The sequence below is a fragment of the Lepisosteus oculatus genome, chromosome 3 (assembly GCF_040954835.1).
Source record: "Lepisosteus oculatus isolate fLepOcu1 chromosome 3, fLepOcu1.hap2, whole genome shotgun sequence".
NCBI lineage: Eukaryota > Metazoa > Chordata > Actinopteri > Semionotiformes > Lepisosteidae > Lepisosteus > Lepisosteus oculatus.
The window spans coordinates 62,875,276-62,901,027 of record NC_090698.1 but is presented as its reverse complement, the minus strand read 5'-3'; the positions used below and the strand labels follow the sequence as shown (position 1 = coordinate 62,901,027).

At 34.9% G+C, this 25,752-nt stretch overlaps 1 protein-coding gene across 1 annotated transcript; it reads left to right on the top strand.

Moving 5' to 3' along the window:
• Positions 1 to 25,252, top strand: si:ch211-161h7.4 (enolase-phosphatase E1). Its single transcript, XM_015364043.2, has 17 exons — positions 1 to 272; positions 2,788 to 2,834; positions 3,139 to 3,203; positions 8,081 to 8,214; positions 10,268 to 10,316; positions 10,672 to 10,876; positions 11,209 to 11,325; positions 12,415 to 12,633; positions 12,905 to 13,614; positions 16,417 to 17,238; positions 19,570 to 20,515; positions 20,685 to 20,753; positions 20,868 to 20,962; positions 21,064 to 21,198; positions 21,733 to 21,896; positions 22,432 to 22,522; positions 24,991 to 25,252. The coding sequence occupies exons 1-17, from the start codon at positions 249 to 251 to the stop codon at positions 25,086 to 25,088; spliced, it is 3,990 nt and encodes a 1,329-aa protein (XP_015219529.2). The 5' UTR covers positions 1 to 248; the 3' UTR covers positions 25,089 to 25,252.
• The last annotated feature ends 500 nt before the right edge of the window (positions 25,253 to 25,752 follow it).

The following is a 25,752-nucleotide window of genomic DNA, read 5'->3' as shown; positions in this document are numbered from 1 at the left end:
AAGGTTTGTTTGTGGGTCGTCCGCCAAAGCGCGCGGAAGTTTGGGGATCGGAACATCTCTGAAGAAAACAAAATAAATATCATATTAATATTAATGTGAAGCCATTTTTTTCACGAATATAATGTGGTCTAGGGACACTTTTATAAGAGTTGGTTATTCGGTTAACTGCGCTTGGACTTTTTTTTCGTTGTATAATTAGCTCAAAAATAGTGGCCTGTAGGAAGAGCTGGGAAAACAAACGTTACAATATGGACAACAAACTTCAAAGCTTGGTGAGTACTCTTTAAAATCAAACCCTCACTTTCCGGAAACTGAACTGGTATGTTTAGGAAAACCGTAATAATAAACAGAACCTACTCCTGTTTTAGAGCTCTTTTAACAGTTTTTGTTGCGTTAATTTGACATGCACTTTGAAGTGTCTCTTCGGACAGGAGACATTTTCACAATTGGGCAGTGGCAGACTGACATGAGATTTCAAACGTCAAAACGTTTGTTTCAGGGAAAGGGTTTATGGTAATCTGCTAACAACCAGAAGCACTATAGGTGCTGAATGTCTTCCTGTCGCTGGTAACCTTACCTGATGTTTTCGTGTCTGCGGTGAATGTCAACCCGAATACTTGGCAGAAACATACAGTAACAAAAGCGTCCGGCTGATGTTAATCAATGAATTTGAAGCGGTTAAATCGGTTTCCTTAACAATAAGCTTGATTGTAGAATAACAAACGTTCATTCCTTGTTTATGGTTCAGTAATCTTGTGTGGGTTTATCACATCATGGTGGTGTTCTATTAGTTAAAAGGAAGTGTTTGCTGATGGTGTAACTAGGATTTAGAGCTTTATATTATGTCTGAGCAGTGTGCATCTTATTTTTTTCGGTTCTGCAAAGTATATGCAAGTTATTCTTTCTATGGCCTGTAGTGTTTTAGAGAGCAGTATTCACACCCTGTATTTTGTTACGTGAAGTGTACTGACATGTATTCTGGCAACTGTATATTGAATACGTTATGTAAAAGATGGATTTTGGATCATTCTTCCATCCTAACGAATTGTTTTTACCAAGAAGCACAAGAGAATGTCAGATTACCATTGGACATTTCTGTATTAAATGGCCTATTGCTCTAGACTGTAGTCTAAGAATTATGTATGTTAATGTATATATATTTTAAAATGTACACTAAATTTTTCAGACAAATTTGCCTGTGTTGTATGGTATTATATTGTGTTGTTGTCTAGACTGAACCTTGGAACTGATAAAAAAAAACATTATTTTCTTATAGGGAATAATAAAAATAAGTTATGCATTTCATTTCTTTGAACGTTGTATAACATTCATACTTTATTGCTGCTGTACTTGTATTGCATTCATGTAATTAGCTCATTAACCTGAAGTTTTAAACTAGCCATTTGTTGAAACTGTTTTAAATTCATACTGCATTAAAATTTCTTATACATCTGAAGTACCTTTGTTTCAAACATACATAAAATAATTGTCCATACCATTTTCTTTACTTTCATGGGTAATTACAAAAATAGTCCATAGTTTCACCTGAACAGACTCCATCACTTCTGTGTTGTTATGTTGTTTTCCTTGTGTTTTTGGTTGTACTGAATACTATCCTTTTTTGAAGTGATTAGTTTGAAACAAAAAAGCTTTTGCAACACCTGAAAAACACCTCACAGCACACCTTTAAGCAGTAAGGTTGTCAGGTTAACTTGAAACCTTCAAAAAATTGAACAACACAACATTGAATTGATTGATTAATTAAAAAGTTATTTAGATGGTAATGAATGCACTTATGCTTTTGTCTTCTGTATCTGTGGTCTTTTCCGAAGAATATTCTAAAGAAAAAATATGTATAAAATCCTTGCAATAAAAATAATCTCATCTTCCACGAGATACAGCTAAAATATATTCAACCCCTTGGACATTTTCACAATTTGTGTTACAATATGAAATCATCATGTTTTTGGATTTTGTGCCATCGATGAGCAAAAAACACTAATGTCAAAGTGAAATCAAAATTATGCAGATCCTCCTTTATAAATTAATTATAAAAAGAAAACAAAATAACTGATTGTATAAGTATTAACCCACTTTTCCTATGATACACCTAAGTAGGTTCTGGTGCAACCATTTGTCTTTAGAAGTCACATAACTAGCTGAATGGAGTACAACTGTGTGGACTACCATTGGAACAGTTGCATCAGTGCCTTCTGAATAACATCCGTTTTTTTTTTATTACGATTGGTAAGATACTATTGAGCTTTAGAATGGTTTGGGTCGTGCCAGAACCTGAAACACATCTCCGTGTGAAATACATCAGTCATGTCATTTTTATTATCTAGGAGTTTGCCATCTTTGTCTCGGATACATTTAATTTAATCCTTTATGGTTCTTTCGCTGTTATAGTACTGAAAAATATTTTATTGATTTATCTTCCATTGCAATATTCCTTTTGTTCACTTTGCCTTTCTAATGTTCTTTTCAACCTATGCTGACAAAAATCAAGGGCCATACTCATGTTCAATTGGTTTTTTTAGCACACCTTTAGCATGGACTTGTGAAGACTTCTGTATTAATGCTCTAGGTTATAGACTTGTTTATCCCCTCTTTTTAGAAGACTAATCATGTTTTAAAAGTCTAATGTTTTAAGGAGTCTTTAGAGGTGTTTTTTTGCTTTAGATATATTTTTTAAAATATCTGATACTGTACGTTTCTCAATAACACACCGTATATTATTTTTTTATATGTATTAACAATATTATTCATTTTCCTTATATATTGCAGGGAAGGGCATCTCCAAAACTACGGTATTTCCCCCAAAAGAATGAAAGGTGGTTTTTTTGTATTACTATTGTTAAATGTTGAGCTGTCTGGTGTTCAGAAAAAAACATAAAATGTAAATGACACAAATAAAATGTTTTTCAGTTTTTTCTTTTCTGCTACAGAGCAAAGACATTGCTCAACACAGTAACTTGATAATTGAGATGTGTCAAGCGTAAACTTTTCAATTGTCTGATTTGATCATGATTTTACTGCAGTCAGATTATTTTTTTTCCAGATATGAGATGTTGATTAAAAGCAGTTTGTCATTAAGTTGGCAGTTTATGTAAGACAGTTTCATCTTTATTCTGTCAGATTTGAAACAATACAGAAAGGAGGAGGAGATATGCACGTCCTAGATGATGTTTTTGAAGATTCAGGTAATAAAATGGTTGGAATCTTTTTACTGTTCAGTTAAAATGTGAGTGCAGATGGAAAAAAGTATTGAAGATGTACAAATGCAATCATTAATGATATTTTGAGGAAGTGTATTATTCCATAGGGAATTGGTAGCAGGTAGCTCAACTTAATAGTTTACCTTTTAACGTTATTTAACATATATTCTGTTCTTGTATTTCAGTGAACATTTTGGTATAATATGTTGTACTTATCATGCATGATATTTGATCTGTATTAATTGAATGTGTTGAATTTTAGCATTCAAAACTAAATACAGCTTTTTAATTATCAGTTTCATCTAAATTATAATAACTTACCATATGTACTGCACTTATGTCCTTATTTTTTTCAATTTCATTGCAGACTTTTACATTTTTTAAATTAAAAACTATTTCATCATATACAGTTTTTGTATATGTAAAATGCATTAAAAGCAACAAAACTTTACTCTGTCCAGTTTTAAAAATCCAATGACACCAATACGACAATTTCAGCACTTTCAGATCTGAACACTAGCATAATCTGTGGCATAGCTGAGGACACTTAATAATTTTAAAGTTATCCCTGCAATGTCATCATAATCTATTATTCACCACCTGGTTGAAGCTTTTGTGGCTTGCCCATTCATGCAGTATAACAGAGCTATATACAGTAAGAAAAACGGGCAAACAATCAATGAATTACACAGACGAAGCTACCTCTATCACATGACAAACATTATTCTACCACTGAGTGGGCTGGTGGGCTCCTTTATACTGGAAGCCCCTCCTCCTTTGGACAGTATCAAAATGGTCTAAAACATTTTACACCTAAATATATAGTGAACGAATCATAACAGTTCATAACTGAAAATGTATTCATTTAGATAATCACTGATGATGATGTTATCCGGTCAGTAGGATCCGACTCTCGGCGATTCTATAGGCCATCTCTCGCCACGCTTTCTGGTCTTGGAATTTCTCTTTCAGCTGTTCTGTGCCTAAGCCAGTGTCTGTTTTGATGGCGTCGAGCATCAATTACTAGGGAATGCTAATTGTAACTATTTTTAAACAATGTACAGTTTAACTTTATGAAAATTAAGCTGCATTGTATGTTTTGTTGACATCCATTCCTGCAGTTGCTTTCTCACAACAACTCTAACATATTTGTTAAGCAACGCCTCTCTTTTTTATCCCCTAGAATCCTGTTCTCCTAAAGGTGATTCTTGAGTATAGTTCTAATTATGATTTCCATAACTGAATTTGTATTATAAGTAAGATCTACTGGTCTGTAACTATCTGATATTGATTTGCAGCCCTATCTGTGGATAAGAGTTATATTAGTATTTTTTTGTTGATGGGTATAAACTGTCTTGAGTAACTTTTGTAAAAGTTGTGATAGCAGTAAATGAGTATTTAATTTCCTGCTATTTATAGGATATCACTGGGTCCTGTTCAATTTATGGAATCTTATCAGTCTCAGAACCCTTCTGTCTCTTCAGTGTTAATATTATTAAACAGAGTTTTCCATGCTCAGTGTGAGGCATGTTTTCAGATTCTTCCTTGGCAACACTTGAGTGAATTATTTGTGTAATGTATTAGCTTTATGCATTTGGTCATTAGAAATTCTCCATTATTGGCTTTGTACTCCTGCTTCCAATTCATTATACTTTCATTTTCTTGGTGTGTCGCTCTTTCTGATCATTGAAAAAGTGGAATGCAATTATGACACAAAGCACTGAAACGATCACAGAAATTTGAAGATGTCAGGGCTGAAGAAATTACTTATTATATAATGGCTCTGAATGATCAGTCGTTTCAATTATAAAAAAGATGCTGGTCTCCGGTGTATCATTGACTATATGGAACCACATTAAACGCTGCCCACCTCAAAATTTTTAGGTCAGACTGTACTATTAGAGATGTACAGCATGATATTAGAGTGCACGCACATGCTTGTTGAAGGTGATTTTGTATGCCGATTGAGCTTTGAGACTGCTATCTGGAACTTAATGTGCCACTTATGGTTATTGCTGATTTTCACTGCACAGTATGTCAATGTGAATACCAATTGCAGAAGGCATTATTGCAGATCCAGGAGTTCATAAGTCCATTGTGACTGTGGTTACCTTAGTGGACAAAACAACTGCTGCATGGACAATCCCAAAGATGGAAAGTTAAGCTACTATCAAAAATAATGCAAGTGGCATGATTGGGACTTCCAAGAAGTCTGAAATATCAATTTTATATGTCAATTCAGTTTTTCAAGTTGTAGCACGCGTATGAACCCCGAATGCTTTCCGGGGATGGCCAAAATGTCTACTAGTATAGATAAAAAGTTGAGACTGACAGAACAAAGAAACAAAAAAACTCTGAAATAGGTTTTGTAAAGCTAGGTCCTGACATGGTTTTCTTAGCCTTCTGAAATTAAGCGGAAAATTCGGGAAAAAAATATTAAAAGAAGAATAAAAATTCTATAATCATCGTCATTGTTGTTATCTAGTTTAGCGCCTAATTCGAATTCAGCATCAGGACCCATTCACTCTTCTTTCTTTTCTATTTGGATTTCCCTCCAGGAATGTTGAGTTTTCATTGCCGCTTCACTTTGGGTTTTTGACATTTTGTGATTGGGATTTTTTTTGCTTTTTTTACAGTAAAAGTGACAAATTAGCAGTTTGTAATGTAGGTGTTGTAAGGTTTTAATTTAATATAACAGAAATCAGAAATTGTACGGTAAATTGCAAGGAACATATAGGAATAAATTAGTCTCATGCAGATTATTCAATGTAAATCTATTGATAAGTGAGCAGGTGAGCTGTTTTTTTGGTCACAATTTGCATGAACTCTTGCTCTTTCCCGTGGTAAGACCTGTGGTTTGCGAACGTGTGGCGAGCATACAGTACTTTCTCAAAGTTCACAAAGTTAATTTGGAATTTGTAAAATTTTGCAATTTAATAACCAGTCAGATATTGGGACTGTTATTTAAGCACACTGTGCCAGCAGCCATATCACCGTATAGCTCACAACCCACTGAAGCAAAGCAGGTGTGAGCCTGGCCAGTACTTGGATGGGAGACCTGGGGAAAACTAAGGTTGCTGCTGCAAGTGGTGTTAGTTGGGTCAGTAGAGGGCGCTCATCCTGTGGTTTGTGTGGGTCCTAAAGCCCCCCCAGTATAGGGACGGGAACACTATACTGTAAAAAGGTGCCATCCTGACTCTTTTGTCATTAAAAATCCCAGCGCATTTTTTGCAAAGAGTAAGGGTGTAACCCCGGCACCCTGGCCAAATTTCCCATTGGCCTTTACCAATCATGGCCTCCTAATAATCCCTATCTATGAATTAGCTTCATTCTCCTCCCCATTGATAACTGATGTGTGGTGAGCGTAGGGCTGGGCAATATGGCCAAAAGCATTATCACAATAAAAAAATTTCATATCAGTCGATATCGATAATTATCACAATAAATGTCAAATCATTATTTCTTTCAAGTTTAAAGGCAGATTTTTTCTCCTGAGTGAAAGTTGAAGAAACCAGACAGTTAATTGGTAAATGAAACAACTCTTTATTTTAAGAACACAACAAACACTTGCCAAACAGCAGAAACATTAAACAAATCTGAGGCAGAGAGTATTCAAGTTTTTTTTATGTCACAATATGCAGGAGTAAAATTTACAAAATAAATCTTAATAGAAAAATGAAATACTGCAGTGTGATAAAACACACATAGAAGATGGCTCAGACAGACTGCAAAGTTTAAAGTGCTCTGTTTTATGTCTGATTGTAAAAAGTCAAAATATCTCCAAATTACCGAAGTTGAATGACCTTTTCTGTCGACGATGTCATCGTCCTTCGAGCTGGTCGTTGGCAGCACTACATTTGCTTCGGTGTCGCTCATTTCCCCACTTTAACTACAATCCTGTCAGCCACCACCGTGTGGGTAAACACCACCATGTTAGCTGCCCGGTCTGCAACACGCACGCGCACTCGCGCAGTATTTTGTGCGCTTGCGTATATCATGCACAAAGCATAAACATGTATATCGAACATTATCTAACTTTTGTTAAAATTATATCACGATAATTATCGTTATCGAATTATTGCCCAGCAATAGGTGAGCGTACTGGCGCACTATGACTGCTGTCGCATCATCCAGGTGGGTGTTGCACATTGGTGGTGGTGGAGAACAGAGTGATGAGAGTAATGCTGCACATTACCTGTAAAGTGTCCAGAAAAGGTGCTATATAAGTGTTAGAAATAAGAATAATAGTAATGATTATTATATGCAATCATGCAAGTGTTGTATTGAGTTGTTGATAGTGAACATTTAGATTCTTCTTTGGGTTGTGCAAGCAGGATCATTTAGACAATTAGTAGTCTCTTCTGTTTGTTTCCAAGGTTTTTTTGAAATTATGAATGTCAGCATTGTTTACGCCAATATAATAATGGAGTCTGCATTAGTGGAGGCATGCTGCTTTCACTAAGAGCCTGTCTAATCTTGGTTAATATCATTCCACCTCACCTCCTAGGAGACTACTGATATGGGGTCCTGGCTAAATATCTCTAGCAGCATTGTTGGGAATAATATATTTAGCAGTCACCCCTTTTGAAATGTATATGTGCTTTTGATAAAAGTGCCTCCTGTATTCATTTAAAAAAACAAAGAATGCAAGTGGTTTTGAATTTTGGAATTCAATGTAAGCAGGAAATACATCTCAATTTCTGTAACTTAACTAAAGGAATAGCCTTCCCTGCTTTTCATTATTGGGCTTACCCAGTACTTGGTTATGTAACAAAAAACAATTGTGTTGCTAATGTTTTTTTAATCATATTGTATGTAGAATTACAAAAGTTTGCAAGTCTAATGTATCTTGTTTTTTACAGATTCTTCACCTCTTTCATTCTGTGATATGAATATGCCATCTCCAGTCCCTAAGAGTTCTTCTACACCCAGATGTTTAGACAAGAAATTGATCCTACTGAGTCAACAAAAATCAGAATCACAATATCAGATTCCGGTATGGTTCACATCTTTGGTGTGCTTTTTGTGAACAAAATAATTTTCCAAAGGTGTTTAGTTGTGAAACATAGAGCAAGCAAGTCAAATTTAAAATATCTAAGGGATACCCCAGTGTACATCATATGATTGAAAACTTGAAATTTATATTGTAAGAACAGACTTTCTTCAAGTATAAACCAGGATAATGGAGTATCAATGTTCAACCAGAAAGAAAATAATTTGGAGAAAAGAGTGCAGAAATATAATTAGAAAGGGTGGTGTTTTCCATTGACAGATTTTTCAGGAAGGTTTCTTTTTAGTCAGTCAAGTTAATATTGAACAACTACATGAAAGTGTTTGTGGATAGAACTATCAATATTTAACACCTGAAGAAAGCTTCACAGCTGAACTTTTTTTCATTTTTGCATTTAGCATCCCTTTTCTGTATGGATATTTACTTAATTGTTCAATTTAGCAGCAGGAAAATTACTATTAGCTTTATGTAAAATATATGTTAATTTAAGTTTTGCTTACAATATTATACCAGTGTCCAAAGACTCAAGGGGCCATCTAAATGTCTGGTTGTGCCCAAACATTTGTTCATGTAACAAATGCGAACATTAATGACAGTCATATGAAAAAAAATGTTTTAATATTAACATTTGCTGTAACATTCAACACTATCTTACTGCAGTTAGTTTTATTTTTGGCTGTGTTATGTGGTGTAGGGTATTATATGCAAATATACATTGTTTGTGTCTTGTACTGACTAACAGACTACAGAGTTTAAGGTTGAGAGTATAGAAAGGGCTATGACTTTTTTTCAAGAATTAGCTGAATAAGATCCTTATATATATATATTAACTCTTACCAAATGGTCTAAATATGCTGAATGGCATCCTCTCATTTGTAACCTTTTCTTATGTCCTTATGTATAGCAGCTCATACTGGCATTGACATAATTACTTGTAGTGGTGATCACACTATCATTCATTATAAATATTATTGTTCTACTGTTATTGTTCTAGGCACCAGTGAAATCTTCTAACTTGAGTTAGTACAGTTTGTGTTTGGATCCAGTTTAGGCTCATTTATGTGGTTGTCTGCTGTTCACTGTAGTGTGTGTTTTATTAACCTTTTTAGTTCATGCTGCTCCTTTTTCACATTCATTATTTAAATTACATGTTCTACACTCTATCCATCAGTTTAATCAACAAAACCAAATATAGTTTTTAGAATACACAAAACATGCTGGGGCATGCTATACTTTAAACTTCCTTTGTATTTAGTTTTTTTGTCAATAAACCGTTTTTTAATTAAAGCCAGTTGCACAGCTGTGTATGTTTTATCAGACTAATGAAAAAAAAGTAGATTAAATAAAAAAACAAATAAAATTGGAACAGCTTGTACATTAAGCTGTTTACCCGGTGGGAATTGTGAAGGATGCCCTTTTTTTTGTCTGTGACTGAATGCCAAGAATAACTATGTTCAATTAATGAAAGGGGAAAAATATGAGACAGAACTTGTCCGTGTAAAATCAGTACATTTTCAAGAAAAGCACAGTGAGAGCTGTGTGACTATAGAGCCAGAGATGTACAGAAACAACACTATGATTTTTTCAGTACTAGTCCCTGCAATAGTTCAGCATGTGGACACAGTACAGATGCTGTTGCACAGGAAACTCAAGATGAAAAAAAACATTCAAGTATAGTTTCTTGCCTCCTGTCTTAATAAACATAGATGGGACTATGGATATTCTGTTTCTTGTGAATAACAGATGTGAAACTGTATTTTTAAAATAATGTAAGCTTACGATTGAATAATTCCACACTGAAAATTAGAAACACATGATTAAACATTTCAGCTGTGGAGCCCTTTTCTTTTCATTTTGCTTGAATTTGCTTACACTTAAAATAGTGGCAGAGAAGTAAAATAAAAATTATGCATCTTCAAAGCTGAATACCAAATTATATTTTAGTCCTCTGTATATAATATTGATTTTATAATTGAAACAGTTATGTCCTTAAATTGTAAGTTAAGGACATAACTGTTTTTAATTTTTTCAATTACAGGTATCGCATGAAGACTCGGCAGTGGTACAGAAGACATCACAGAACAGAGGTAGAAGTTATTTTTAAAAAAATGAAAACTTGAGAGCATCGTGAAAATTGTTAGTATGTATCATCCTGCTTTAAGTGGTGTAAATGTAGCTTAATTTAGCGTGCTTCCATTTCTCAATACTTATAACATCACTAGATGACTTGAAAATACTGTACTGGGAAAGGAAGGAAAATCTTTCAAGCAATGTGGCTTTATAAATGACCCTTATTTACAGTGATGACACATGCAAGAATTGAGGAAGGGGGGAGATATTGTGCAAAACAAATTGCTGCCATCTCTGACTACTTTGCACCTTGAGTACTAAAATACTCTTAACATCTCAGACACTTTTTTCATTATTTCTTTTAATTAACAGCAAGTCCGTTAAAAGGCCAAGGCTCTTTGCAAATGGAGAGTTCAAGTCAAGTTGCCTGTGAAACTGACTTAAGTAGAGAAAGTGACATCTCCGCAGTTATTGAGATTGAGGTTGGTACTCTAGAAAAAATTCCATCAACCACAGAAGCAGAAGGGATGTCCATGTGTTGTCGGAAATTACCAGAAGAAGAAAATGCTCAGAAAAGGTAAAAAAAAAAGTCATTCGATTTTGTTATAATCTTAATTAAAATAACACGTGCCAAGGATTCAAAATTTATAGTAGCAGTACATTCTCACAAATGAAAATTGTACTATTTAATAGCTATGGGAGTGTATAGAAAGGTAAATTTTAACAAATCTTAAGGTTTTACAAACTAGTTTTTAATTAAGATAAATTTTCTAAAGCTTACATATAGAAATTGTAAATAACAAATCTGCCCCTTTTTATTGTTGAATCCACGTATGATTACTGATACTTCAATAGATCCTGTCGGATGTTTTGGAAAAATGTTTGATTTTTTTAGAAATTTTCCTTTAGTTTTAGTTCCAACAATGATGAATTTGAATCGCTGGCTAAAAAGAAAGCAGAGAATCCTTTGTGTGTGCCATCACATGAGACTCATTCTTCAGATGAAGAACCTAAGAAGATGACAAGGTGAGTATGGGATTTTGCATAGGTGTGGTAAAGAATTCAAGAATCGGGGGTGTAAAAAGTACTCAATTGTTACTTGAGTAAAAGTACTGTTACTTTCAAAAATAAGTAATTCATTAAAAGTAAAAGTTTACTTTCAAGAAAACAAATAAAAGCACAGAAGTATCATCTCTTATCGGCACTCAAGTATTAGAAAATAAAAAGTAGCTTTCTTTTCTGTTTTACCATGATTTTATTGTTTACTTAACCTAATTTTCCCAACCTGTTATAATTAATAAATCTGATATTGCCAAACCAACAAGTGATACAGTATGTTAAAAAAAATTTAATACATAACTTATTATTATGTATAGGTGTAGAAATAGTTCTATATAACTTGAAATAGCTGTTTCCTAAGAAAAAAGGGGTCTATTTTGGCCTTTTTTATAAATGGTGTCACAGCATTTGTCAACTCTTAGGTCTGTGTCAATTAATCCTTTCCCAAGTACAGTAGGTTCAAGGTGTGTTGCATTTTTCCTAAAATGTTAATTTCTTTTCAAGAAATTTAACTTCAAATAACTCATTACACCATCTATTAAAATTATTTAGAATGGGTGCATGGTTTTCTGGGTATCCAATAACCTAACCAGGGCTGTGTCATTAGCAAACTTATTGAGCTGTCTATGTTTGGTCTAACACTTATTAGTGTACAAAATGTGCAGGAGGAGGGACAAAACACAGCCCTTTTGTGATCCATTGGAAGTGTAGTGAATGTCATACCTGTTGAGACCTTTAGCTTAAGAAGTCTTGGACCCATTTTATCAAGTTATGGTTTAAATTTAAATTCTTTGAGAGTTTCTGTGAGATGGTGGTTGTTAGCCTGGCAGTTTCTGGCATGGGAATATTAGATTTCTTCCACAGAAGAATTCTGTCAAATAAGGACATTTGAAAATGCAAGTTAAAATTGTCACATAACTGATCTGGTTTAGGAACTCTTCCGCACTCGTCCGAACCTGCGCCTTGCCTTACATTGTCCTAAACTGTCTGTGCACCTCTTCTGATCAGCTCTTGGTAGGTGAAGGTTTTAACACGTTTTAAACATTTTTGTTTCAGTTCAGATGATGAGTGTGCATTGTTAAATCCCTCACCATCACCCAAAGAACTGAAGATCACAGATGCACTGCCTCACGAGAAATGGAAAAAGTCTCTTTTGGATGTGGAAAAGCAACCTAAAAATTCCCCCATTGCAACAACCAGTATACCAAAAAAGGCAAATGAGACATCTTCATTCCTTCAGAAGTTGAAAAACCGTGGACGTTCTGAACTTTTGAGGTAAGATTATATGTAGAAAAACATTTACATTTTGGGAATGGGAAATTGCATTACAAATTGCATATTTATGGTTGATGATAAATTGGTTTTGTTTTTATAGGAGTTTGTAATCGCTGCATGAAATATTGATCTCATTTGGAAATTACAAGTTTATTTGACTTGGAAGCTAAGTGGCAATATCTCCTGGCTTATAAATCGGGTTTATATAATCTCTGCATATTATTCTTGTCTGGCAGAAATGTGAAGTGAATAACTTTGTCCTTTTTCACAGGACCAAGAAGAAGGAATCCCCTATGAAAGATCCCCCCTTGCCTGAACTGGATGAGGATTTTATGATTCTGGAAGAAGAAAATTTTAAATGGGAGAATTGGATTTCCATCCCAAAGAAGAAATGTACTTCAAGTAATCAGCCTCAGCATGATATAAATGAGAATGTCAAGAAGAAAACGGCAAAGGAAGCCGAACCGTCAAAGACCAGTGCAAAATCTCCAAAAAATGAACATAACATAGTAAATGTAACTGCGGGTGAAAATAAAAGGAAGGAAGACCGAGGTAAACAAAGTCAGAAAAAAAAGACTAAGGAGAACAGTAAAAAAAAACAAACAAATAATTTTGTTAAGGAAAATACTCACGTGGATGCAGATGTGGTTCAAAATAAAAAGAAAGAAGCCCAACGTACACAAAGCAGGAAGAAACGCATCAAGGACAGCAGTTCAAAAAAACAAGAAAATGATTATTTTGATGAAGATGCCCAAGTTCAGGACAAAATAAAGACGGCACCAAAAGCAAAGGAAGCTAAAAAGAGGAAATTAAGCACTGAAGCCCCAGTGCCAGTAAAAGCCAAAATAAAATTCACAGATGCACGTAGAAACACAATGGGTACAGAAACACAAACCAACAAAAGTTTAAACAAAGATGGGGATCTCAATGACCACTGTCCATCATACTCTTCGGAGACGGAGGATGCAGTTATAAAACCAGGTACCATATTTAAAATTTGTGCTGGAGCAAAGTTAATTTCAGATATTCACAGGCTTTAGGTATATATTAATGTTTAAACAATATGAAGAGTAACTGTCTCAGAAGTAGTTTGTTGGTTCTGTTTGCATGCAGACCCAGTCGTTGTATTGTAATATTGTACATCCCGTGATATATTCTGTCCCTTCTTCATAACTTCTTACAGTACAAAGCCAAACAGTATTTTACTATGCATTATCAATCATTTATTCTAATTTTTGTGTTCAGATACATTTTAAAATGTTTATTCAAATATTATGGAAGAAATAGCAATTAAAAAATCATTTTCTTTTGCAGCAGACGATGGCAACTGACTAGTGTTGCTAATCACTTTCAGAGTGTTTCAGGTCTGCTGACTTTTTTAACAAAGCCAACAGAAGTTCTTACTAAAATTTCTAACTAGTATTTTAGGATTTAATTCATTATTAAAAAATCTAAATTAAGCTGTCTAAGGCTGAGTTTTTATTGTCAGTGCATATACAATTTTTTGTATTCAGGATTTTATTTCATTATATAATGCTTAATTCAATTAATATCCTTTTGGCTATTAATGGTTTAGATAGTTTTAGATTGATAACCAGTAGCATAATTTATTATCCCAAATGTAGGTTTTATTCATGTAGACGTATAATTAATCTTTCAGTGTAGTGTCTGTTAAAAAGGTCTTTATGTAATAAAAAGTTGTTTAATATGGTCCTCTAGTGGGCTTTGTGTAATTTATGCAAGCTCCCCTTTAGGTGTTGATAAAGGGGAGAAAACAAGGTTTTACATATTGTATTCAAGTGCTCCTAGTTACAGAAATAGTAAAACATTGTGTTACTCTTGTTATAAAATACATTTCTAATCTTGGAGAATGTTGTTCGCTTATGTTCCTTGTATCCTAAGACCTATATGAAAGTACTTTTATCCAGTAAGGAGAGAAGGAAACACTAAGAGGCACATGAAGTCATGAACAAGGTAATGGCCTTGTACTCATAGAACAGGATTGTTGCCCTTCCAAACCTTACTGTAGAACAGAGTAGCATATGACGGCAATCAATGAAAACATTAAGTTCATTTTTAAGACAGACTTAAGTGTTTGCAGATGTTAGTACCATATTGGCCTAAAACATTAATTTATTATAAGATCACATTTGTACCTACTTCTCAAAGTTGTGCTGGACTGTGGTGAATCTGAATTGGTCTCTGTTGAAATAGCTGCATGACATCATACAACACTCCAAAGAACCATACCCTGCAAGAGACTCAGCAGTTTAAAAAATAATCCTCATCGATTCAGTGCATAACCTGATCTTTACAAACCAGTAGTTTATACAGTTTCGCAGTTATAACTGTTTAACATTTAGTATTTATGAATTTTCAGTTTTCTTTAAGACACTGAACATTTCAGGAGCCATTGTTAAGTTTAGTTTGAATCTATCAACATTTTTATCAAGATACACTTGCAGGATTAATCAATTAAACACCCCTAAAACATTTACCATTTAATGATCAATCATGGAAATCTCATTTAGATTCCAGTAGCCTATCTGAAAAATAACTTAATTTGTTTAGTTTTTAATGGATTATTAATTAATTTGGTATGTTTTTTTCTTTTACTATGCCTTAAATGCTCAGATCAGTCTATTATGAAATGAAATTTCATATCCGTAATATGAAATAATTGAGCTTTACCTACTTCCGGAAATCTTAAAAAAGAACATAAGTGTACAAATGCACTTTTTGAAATTAGACCACTTTCTGATAGGTATTGATCAAAACTACAGTGCCAACTAGCTGTATTGGAAGTATTAAATGCCTCTACCAGCTGGAAGAGATGACTATTTCAGTGAGAAATCTTAAAATGTTTTTTTTATCTCTAAAGTATGTTCACCCATCTGATTGATCTACTTCCAGTAGGTAGCTGCATCAGCATGTGTAGGCTGCAAAGGAACAAGTAAAGGTTTATTCAAAAATGAAAAGAGAAAAATTAAACAACGTTTCGGCTGTGAAGCCTTCTTCAGGTGTGAGAAAGACAGGGAAGTCAGCAGCTGATATAGCATAGGAGAACAAAAGCCGGGAGAGTTGAGAAGGCGGGAGCAGTGGGCAGGCTGAGTTAGGCAGAGTGATTGATTTGACTGTTAAAGTAAAAGTGGGACAATGTGAAACCTAGAGCCTCACATATATTATAGTGTTGTGGTAGAAATAAAAGACCAAGCCCTATAAATTGCATCCTGTTACAGAAATGCTACTGACACCAGTAGAAAACAGTCACTATAAAATTAGTCAGACATTGACATTATTAGGTGTTTTTGAAACCTAAAATGTCACCTCCCTCTTTCTCAAGGCGTTTAAACTCCCATACTCATACTGACTTTACTGTAGTGATAAATTTTTGTATTGTCTTGTCAGTGGCCACATATCTGTAACCCATCAATACCAGCATTTTTGCTGCATAGCGAAGAAGGGATGTACACACAGGCTGAGAGGTGAAAGTCTCAGGCATTTTTACTCCTGTTTTAGAAAGCACAGGGTTAGAAAATCTTATCATTTATACTCTAGAAAAAATAATAGACTATTAAAACTCAATCTGCATTTGAAGTGCTAGGCTTTGACTATCCTCAGGTGTGAATTTTTGGACCACATCCTACACATTTTGATAATTTATATATTTAGAATTATAGAAAATATAATATATAGAATATATTAGAAAATATAATTATAGTAGATGTCTGTGGCTTAGACTTTTTGGGCTTAGACTAACACATCTTTTCTTCTTTCATACAGTTAAACAGAAAAGTAAAGACTCCAAAGGGATGTGCAGATCTGCAAAAGTAACTCAAGAAGAATTGTTAAAGAAAAACATCAAGACTGAAAAGAAAGCATTGATAGGTGTTCTCACAAGTCCTGAGCAAATCCATTTAAAGCCAGCTCACGAGAAACGCCAATGCAAACCTCCACAGCCATGGTGGCTTATGGGTCAGGAAGAAAGCATTAATGTGAATTTGAACAGAAATGGAGTGAAAGAAGCCACATTAAAAAAGCATAAATCAAAGCAGACTGAAGTTTTGCAAGCATCAGAGGCACAGACAGTGATGAAGAAACAACATACCAGAAATACAAGGCACAAAGTTTCGAATTCCACAGAAGCTAAAGCAAAAAAGACAACCAGACAAAGGAAAAAGACTAATACAGAACCAATTTCAGATATTTTAAAACCAAGTGAGCATGAGTTGAAAATGCATGTGAGAGTACAGCATGAAGGAGATGGACAGGAAATCTCAGATGCTTACATTAATGAAGAAGATCATTCTATTAGCCCCCTCCATTCTTCTTGCCCTAACCTGTCCAAGGCTCCGCTTGGGAAAAAAATAATTAGTGATGCACAGCAGTTAAAGGTTAACACCAGGAAGGGCAAAAAAGCAAAGCCTAAACAGCCAAGAAAGACACAGTCAAAGCTTTCAAAGACCAGAAGCAATTACAAAGCCGCGGCATCTTTAGCCATGGAAATCTGTGAAGAGCAAACTAATTCTGTAAATGAAGAAGAAGCACTTTCTTCCACATCACCACCATTATCTTCAAGAACCAAGGAGCTAGCTTCTACACCAGGTAGTGAAAGCTTAAATCAAACGGTGGATCATTGTAAATAACTTAAATACGTTTTGTAGCATACAGTAGGTGTAGCCTCTTGGTTCACTGTTTCTACACTGATCTGATTGAGTTTATAACCAGTGTATCGTGCAAGTGCTTATCAACAAAGAACTTAAATGAATATGATATGGAGTTGTGAATTGTTTCACTGAAAAGTCTTGGGATGGGCTCTAGTGATGCAGCAGGAGTGTTTCGTCTAAGAAAACCTTTTCTTAGCAAATGTTAAATAATTAATTTGCTAAAATAGTTAAAAGTGGGTATAGAAAGTCACCACTTTTTCCAGTTTTATTTACAAATTATACCTTGCAACATCCAAGTTAAAGAAAGAAAAAATAAATAAAAAAGAATAACTGGGTTGGATAAGAGAATACCCCCCTGAGTTAATACTTGGTAGAAGCACCTTTTGCTTGAATTACAGCCTTGAGTCTGTTTGGATGCATCTATACTAACTTTGCACACCTAGAAGAGAGGAATATTTGCCCATTCCTCCTTACAGAATTGTTCAAGTTCAGTCCAGCTGTGTGGTGACCATTGATGGACTGCCCTCTTCAGGTCATTCCAAAGATTTGTTGATGGGATTTAGGTCGGGGCTCTGACTAGGCCACTCAAGGACATTCACCTTCCTGTCCTTCAGCCACTGTACGGTTGCTTTGGCGGTCTGCTTGGGGTCATTGTCATGTTGAAAGTTGAACTATCTTCCCATTTTCAACTTCCTGGCTGAGGGCTGCAGGGTTTCTTCAAGCATTTGCCTGTATTTTGCACCATCCATCTTCCCTTCTATCTTGACAAGTGCCCCCATCCCGGTTGAAGAGAAACACCCCCACAACAGGATTCTGCCACCACCATGCTTTACTGTAGGAATGGTGTTCTTTGCATGGTAAGATGTATTGGGTTTTCGCCAGACATACTGTTTGCATTCTGACCAAAAAGTTTGATTTTGGTCTCACTTGGCCACAATCCTTAAGGTGCTTTTTAGCAAAACATAAAAGAGACTTGATGTGGCTTTTCTTAAGGGATGGCTTTTTTCTTGCCACCCTCCCATACAGGCCAGATCTGTGGAGCACTTGTGATATTGTCATATGCACACCATTACCAGTCTTTGTCATAAAGGCGTGTAGCTCCTTAAAAATTGCCATTGGCCTTTTGGTAGCCTCTTTGACCTGTCTCTTTCTTGCTCGGTCGTTCAGTTTGGAGTGCCATACGCCTTCCACTTCTTGATGATGGTCTTGACAGTGCTCCATGGGATACTTAAAGCCTTTCAAATCTTTTATACCTATCTCCTGACTTTTGCCCTTTTCACAACTTTATCTCAAGGTTCTTTTGAAAGCACCTTTCCACCCATAGTGGATTATTTGCTTTAACATGCACTTCCAAGTAGTGGAATCCTCTGGAAACAGCTGTTTTTATTCTGAACTAATCATAATCACCACAGTTGACCACAGGTGGGAGCCAATTAGTTTGTTGTGTGATCTGTAAGGTGATTGGTTATACCTGAGCAAGTTTACAAATGCAATTGTAAAGGAGGTTTTCACTTATCCAAATAAGGTATTTTACTTTTGTAATATTAATTTTCAGATTGTTGTTGAATTTTATTTTCATTTGGCGAATGTGGGTTACTGTGTGTAAATAAAAATGTAACACGCCTAATTTAATTTGTTTTTATTTTCTGAGTATCATACAACAAAAGCTACACATTTTGAAAGGGGGTAGTGACTTTCTATACCCACTGTACATCACCAAAGCAAAAACACATACACAGATAATAACTACATACCGACACTCAGGGCTAGAAGGTGTGGGGTGGAAAACAGAGCAGTAGTCCCTAATCTGCTATAATTTCCAGGTACTCCCAGTTATATGGAAATACAAAATGTGTACATGAGCTTCAAATAGCCTCTGCTTTTCATTTGATATTCTAAAGTGATGCCATTGCTGTTTATTGTGGTGTTTACACAAAACTAAAAGATAAAGAAGTACAGTTTTCAAATGTGTTTCTTTTTGCTTATTGAAGTATAAAGAAGTAATGTATAAAGTATTAACTGGTCAGCGGGTTATAATGATAAAAAAACTCTAGAGGGCATAGTTTACCCACAAATAAATGGAAGTCTTCTTAGTTAGTATTACATTGGCCAAAACTAAGAAAAATAAAACCTGTGTTACTGACTTTTCTGTATTATGACATCTATTACAGCTTTCAAAAGTTTTGACTAATGCAAGGTTTGTTTTCATGTCTTTAAGTAAATTTGCTTTTTAATATTCCGTTTATTTCTCTTTCTTTTTATGCTGTAGAGAGGACATTTCCAGGACACGCTATCATTTCCGAAGATCCCTCGGAAGAGCACAGCCTGCCTGAACGGCATATATTGAAGACTCTTTCGACAATTCAGAAACAGCTAGAGATACCTAGAGGAGGGTATTTTTCTAGCCCAGTGCACCAAAAACGTCAGAGAAAGCCTCCTGGCAACTGGTGGGAACCAAAAGACCCTGGTCAGCCTGGTTCAAGTGCAGCTAAACCAAGCCGAAAACAGGCGTCCATACTTAAACGAAGTAGTGTAAATAAATGCATGGAAAGGAGAGCAAACAATGTCAACTTAAAGAAAGTTTGTTCAGGGGAAGAGAGGAAGGATTGCAACACTCTTTCAGATACTGTTTCCGGACCCACTGCAGCAAATTTTAAACCTAAACATTCAAAAATTAAACAACCAATCATAGCGGACTACCTTAATGGCCCCAGGAACTTAAGAGCCTCTTTAGCTTCTTTTGATGCCATCTGTACTCCTCTTAATGTCCCGCAGAGATTAACACCAAGAACAAAGGAATCCACAGTTCCAAGAGCAGCATCTGAAAAGAAAAATAAGATACTCTGTAAGCAGAAGTCCAAAAAAACTTATTTCTCTCCTTCTCAAACAGATCAGATATCATCTGCAGCTCCAAAATCATTTCAGGTACACCAACATTCCAAGGGCCACACACAATGCCAACCAGTGCCGAACACACAAGAGATGCTGGGTGGTTTCCTACCACTTGCTGATTATCACCAGGATGGTGTCTCTCCTCTTAGAGATTTCCCAGCTTCTGAACTCAAACTGAACTGTGTGTCTATACCTGAGTTTTGTCCTGTGAGTGAAGAGCATGTCTCTGTTGAAGCACAGGGTGCTAATGAAGAAATGCTGTCTTCCATTCCAAGTGATCAAGCACACCACTTCAGAGAAGCACAGCCTTCTGTCAGTTATATGTGAGTTATCAATGGCGCTTTTGTGATGTATAAAGAGAAAGTAATACCTTTTGAACTTTAAATATGTATGATTATCTTTACAACTTATTTACCATTTTTACAGTGTTTACAATTAAAACTTTGCACTTAGGCTTCATTCTTTTGCCTAATGATATTTTTATATCATTAGAGGCAAGCAACAAAAAAGAAGATCCAGTCTACAACATCTCCGTATAGGAAGGCACTCAGGATGCGCAAGGTATTATAAGTGGTTATAATTTGGTTTTGTTCATTTTGTGTATATATAGCTTTTAGCCTGAATGTTGAAATTTGGATAAGATTGTCATTATCTTCAAATTGATTTTTCTGATAGTTATCAGGGTTATGAGAGTGGACCTTCCTCAATGAGAACCATTCACTATGAAGATGATGTACTTGTAGACTGTGAACAAGAGAACTCCTTTTTAGGTAGGATCTGAACTGCTTCCATATTTTTAGAAATTCATTAGTATGAATCTTCCTTTGTGCAGATAAACAAGTGACACAGTTCCTTTGATCTTTTTCATCAGCTGGCAAAAAATCCTGCCTCCAAGTTTCAGAGAATCCAGCAAGTGGGATGTCACTAAATCAGATGGAACTGACCACAGCAGAAAAAGAAAGGATTTATCTTTGGCTAAAAAAATCTTGGACAACAACAATCACATGTAATACAATTACCATTGCTTTTTATAGTAATAAATGTTTAGGAAATCCTTAATTTGTATCAGATTTGCAAATTTTTATTAATGCATTAAATCTGCATTTAAGTTTTCTTGGAAAAAAAAATTAATACACAGACACCACTATGGCAGAATAAGTAAAACTGTCTTTGGTGTTAATTTGGGCTATAAATATTTTGAGTTTTTAGTGGCATCAGTGATCTCTGTACAATTGTGAAATAGATTATGGTATATTAAAATGTGCAATTAAGTGTTAATTATGTAGCCCAGTAAATAATTAAATATGTAGCTATATTACTACAATTATTCCTATTGCTGTATTCCTACTACTGTATTACAGAATACAGCACAGTACAATTAAGCAAAAACATTGCAAGATATTGTAGGCAATAATAAGAGGCCAGAAGTCTAAGAACAATTATGAGTCCGAGAGTATGCTGCAGTATGAAGAAAAGGTGTGCATATGATATGATTTTTAGTAGGCAGCATGAAGATTTTTTTTGTTTCCATTTTTTCTAGGTTTTGCTGAATCTGTTGTTCTTGATGATTTTGACTGGTATGAATCTTCTGGAAAATTTGTGGGGCTGGTTAAAAATGTTAAATGCCCCTTATTCTCACAAGGGAAAATCCTGTTGGGGCCATTCATGAAAAAAAATAGTCAGTTAGTTGTCAGTGATGCGATGGTGAGTAGTATTACAAATTCTTCTGCTTAATTCAAAATTACATGACTTATGCTTTTTTGTAAGTTGATGTACTCTATTTAAATTGATTCCAGGTCCTTGTGCATGCATGTTATTTTGCTGCTCAATTTTAGTTGCTTGAATTAGATATATTTAAGATTTTGTAATAAAGTTTGTAATAATCTGACTACAAAAGACACAATTATGCTTAAACCAATCAATATCAGCTAAAAAAATATTAAACCCCAAAACTAACACATGACACAGCTAGTGTGGGCTGGCAGTGTCACAGCTGCTAAACGGAGTTCAGCATTAGATGGACATAAATCTCTGTTGCCCATGAAATTGTCTTTATTGTCACTCACACAGCGTTTGTAATTTATATGTTCATACACAGGGAGGTGAGCAGGTGGATGGTTTGCCATATAGCAGTTTTATTATAGAATGTGTGCTTTTATGTTGAAAAAGCTAGGATATACTGTCTGCTGGACTTAATTCAATCACAGTTCTAAGAAAAGCGGTTCTGTTTTTATTTCAGATTTTCAATGTTCTGGCTGGGACTGTCCATGTAAAAATTGATCTTCAGGAACAAAATCTTTCTTCAGGAGATGTTTTCTGCATTTCACCTGGTATGGGAATTTTGTTGACCAAAGTAATTGCTAAAGAACTTTTTATAGTAAGCCGCTACACAAGTAATTGCTAGCAATGCTATAGTTTTGTAAAAAAATATCCAGCATTGGACACCATCTTTGGCTGATACTTGATTTAAGATCCTATAACTTTAATGAGGAGGTGTAAATATTAAAAATGGTAATGGTATGTTTTGCCCTAATATGTTAATAAGACTTTCTGATTGTGTTGTTGTTTGTTTTTTTACAGGCACATAAAAATGTGACCTTTTTGTTACAATTGAGTTTCTTTTATAGCCTGAAAGAATGTTTAAACAAATTCCCTAACAGAATATTTTTCTGTACTGAGAGCCTTCTTTCCATTGTTCAGGATTAACTCTGTGATAGTGTTGGATGTAATAGGAAGCTGCCTGAGCACCTGCAGAGCGCTTGTTGTTTTCTGTGCAGTCGTCTGCAGATGTTTCTGTTCTCTAGTATAAGAGAGAATCCTTTCGTGGATCGGAGTAAATGTTTGTGTCACCTGTGAGGGGAACACATTTGGTTCTACGAAGAACCCCATCTGCAGGCGCATGGGGATCTTTAAAGCGCAGCCTTGATTAGCCTCCGGTGTGGTAGCTGCGCATTCCCATGCGCTGTGCAGTGGGAGGTGTGTTCCACTGTCACAACTCTTACCCATTTCTATATTGTGTAATTGGTATATCATATAGCTGGCTCTTATTTTACAAGCCTTTTACATTACAAACCTTTATTTCATATACAGTCACAGTTTTCTGATCGGTTAATGCTAAGATTTAGTTTCTTGGGAATTAAATTTTTGCATTCCTGGCAAAGTCACTTATACTTTTCATAGGTTATTTCAACCAGTAAACTGTGTCAAAATAGTATTTGAAGTACAACTCCCATAGTAGTAAGAGTGCTGTGAAAAATTAATAACTCCCAGTATATATTTATGGGAATTACATCCCATCTGGACAATCCACAAGACTATTGGAAGAATTTTCTCTAGACAGATGAGACAAAAGTCAGCCTCTTCAGTCAGCATGAAGAAGTTGTGAGTCATTGAGAAACATGTTAAATTTTGCTGGGTAAAAACCAAACAGTTTTCCCACAGAAGAAGCCATACATTTCTTGAGGTGGAAAAGCTGCCCCAATGTTTTGTTTTTGCCTCAGGACCTCAGATGTTTGAATATCTGAATATTTGTCCCTGCACTACAAAACTTACCATCATTGACAGCCATGAAATTGCCCTTATGTTAGATAATTCTGGAGGAAACTTTTAAACCATTCTTTTGTCATCTTAAGCTGAGCCGAATTTGGGTACAAAAAATTACACCCAACTTTTCTGGATGTTCCTTGTATTGCAATATTGTCTTTTTGTAGTTTGAGGCAGTATATATCTGTAGAAAGTAAATTTTCACTTGTACACACCTTAGCTGGGAAACGTGTAAAAAAGAGACAAATATGTAGAGATGCGAATGTGTATGTAAATTGTATACTGTACATGGAGATCAATTTTACCATGCCCATCTATAATGTATCTGTTGGTCACTTAACAGTGTTATTTATATGAATTCTAAACAAAATTAACTAAAGCTTCTGATGGGTTATATTTCTAAAGATTTAAAAAAAAAAAATTTTGTTTTAAACAAGGATGTCAAAAACCTCTAAACATAATACCATACAGACCATTATAGCAAGCTTAGTGAACAGCACAGTTTTACTTAAATAACTATAAACTATAGCTGTAAAATAATTAGTCATTCGCATTTATTCTTTCATAATAGACCTCTATCCAAGCTATCAGCTAGAATGATGTACATACTGTTACTATTATGCTAAAGAATCTTTCTCTTCCTTAGGGCCCATAATGAACAGAAACTACAAAAAAACACAAAACATACACAAAAAAACACTTTGAAAATGAGAGCACAAGCTTTAGCTGTGATCATAAACAAAGGACTGCTTCCTCAGTGTCCTTAACCATAATGCTTTGTGTCCGCGCAGAAAGAAACAGCTGTTCGGTGGCACTGAATTCAAATGTTTGCAGAAGGTTCTCGGCCAAAGTCAGTCACTTTCAAACTTCAAAGTTCAGATTAGTGAAATTTCGTTTTTATAACGAATGACGAGGTACACATTTTTCATGTTTGCCTTAGAGAAAATTCTTATACCGAACATTCTTATACAGGAGTATGAGTGTATATGTTTTTGAATATCTTAATATTTGTCCCTGCACTACAAAACACGCCTTAGAAGTATTTGTCATTATGACTGTATAAAAAATGCTTTGTGTTTTACTGACTTGTGTCTTAATAAATTTAATTCTGTATACTCGCTGTAATCATAAATAGCTTAAGTGATATAAAATTCAGATGTTAGCTCTTGCAGGTTTAATTAAATCTTTTGAGTTTTGTTCCATGTTTTATAACATTTGTTGTCATTCAAAATTGTATCCCCTTTTATCGTTTTAGGGCAGATGTACAGTGTGCTAAATATGTGTGAAGAACCTGCATTGCTCCTGTACACACAGATGAAGTATTCCAAAACTAACAACATGGAGGGCTGTTAAAAAAACAATGTTAATTTAATGTAAGTTGTAAATATGCAAAACCTGCTTTCATAAGAGCCATGTATAACTTTTTAAAACAGCTAAACCTTTTAAATTTGAATGAGAACTGGTTTTCTGAAAATGTTAATGGTTATTTTGTACATGTAAAATAAAATTTTACATCACCTCTTGTGAACTTGTTTGTTTCCATTAGATATAGCAGTTTGTCACATGAAAAGTGTTCAGTGGTTTAAGAATTAAATTACCTTTTAGGAGCTACATTCAGGATACACCTTGCCTTTCTTATTGATTCAGTTCTGTGATTATTCCTTATTACATTTAGTTTCCACTAGTAGCTGGAGTTTGGACAAATGGAAAATAGGTGGCCTACTACAGACTTTCCAACCTCTATATATTTTGTGTATCTGTTATGTGCCTTGCATTGGTAAAGCATAGAAAAATTAGTAACAAAAACATGTTATGGTCAATAGATAACTGCTACTGGTTAAAGCACATTGCTCTCATTGCCTTATGTAGGAACAGAAGAATGTTTACAAATGAGACAATTTAGTTTTGCTCCTCTAGCCCATTTGGTAATTTGCTCATTGATTTCAGGATCTTAACTAGTGATTTATTGAAAGAAGCCAATGTATTGGTTTTGACAACATGGCTGGTTAGCTTATTC

Coding starts and splice junctions, on each gene's coding strand:
- si:ch211-161h7.4 (XM_015364043.2), top strand. CDS start 249: ATGGACAACAAACTTCAAAGCTTG. Junction 8,215..10,267: donor AATCACAATATCAGATTCCG/GTATGGTTCACA, acceptor TTTCAATTACAG/GTATCGCATGAAGACTCGGC. Junction 20,516..20,684: donor CAGCCTTCTGTCAGTTATAT/GTGAGTTATCAA, acceptor TTATATCATTAG/AGGCAAGCAACAAAAAAGAA.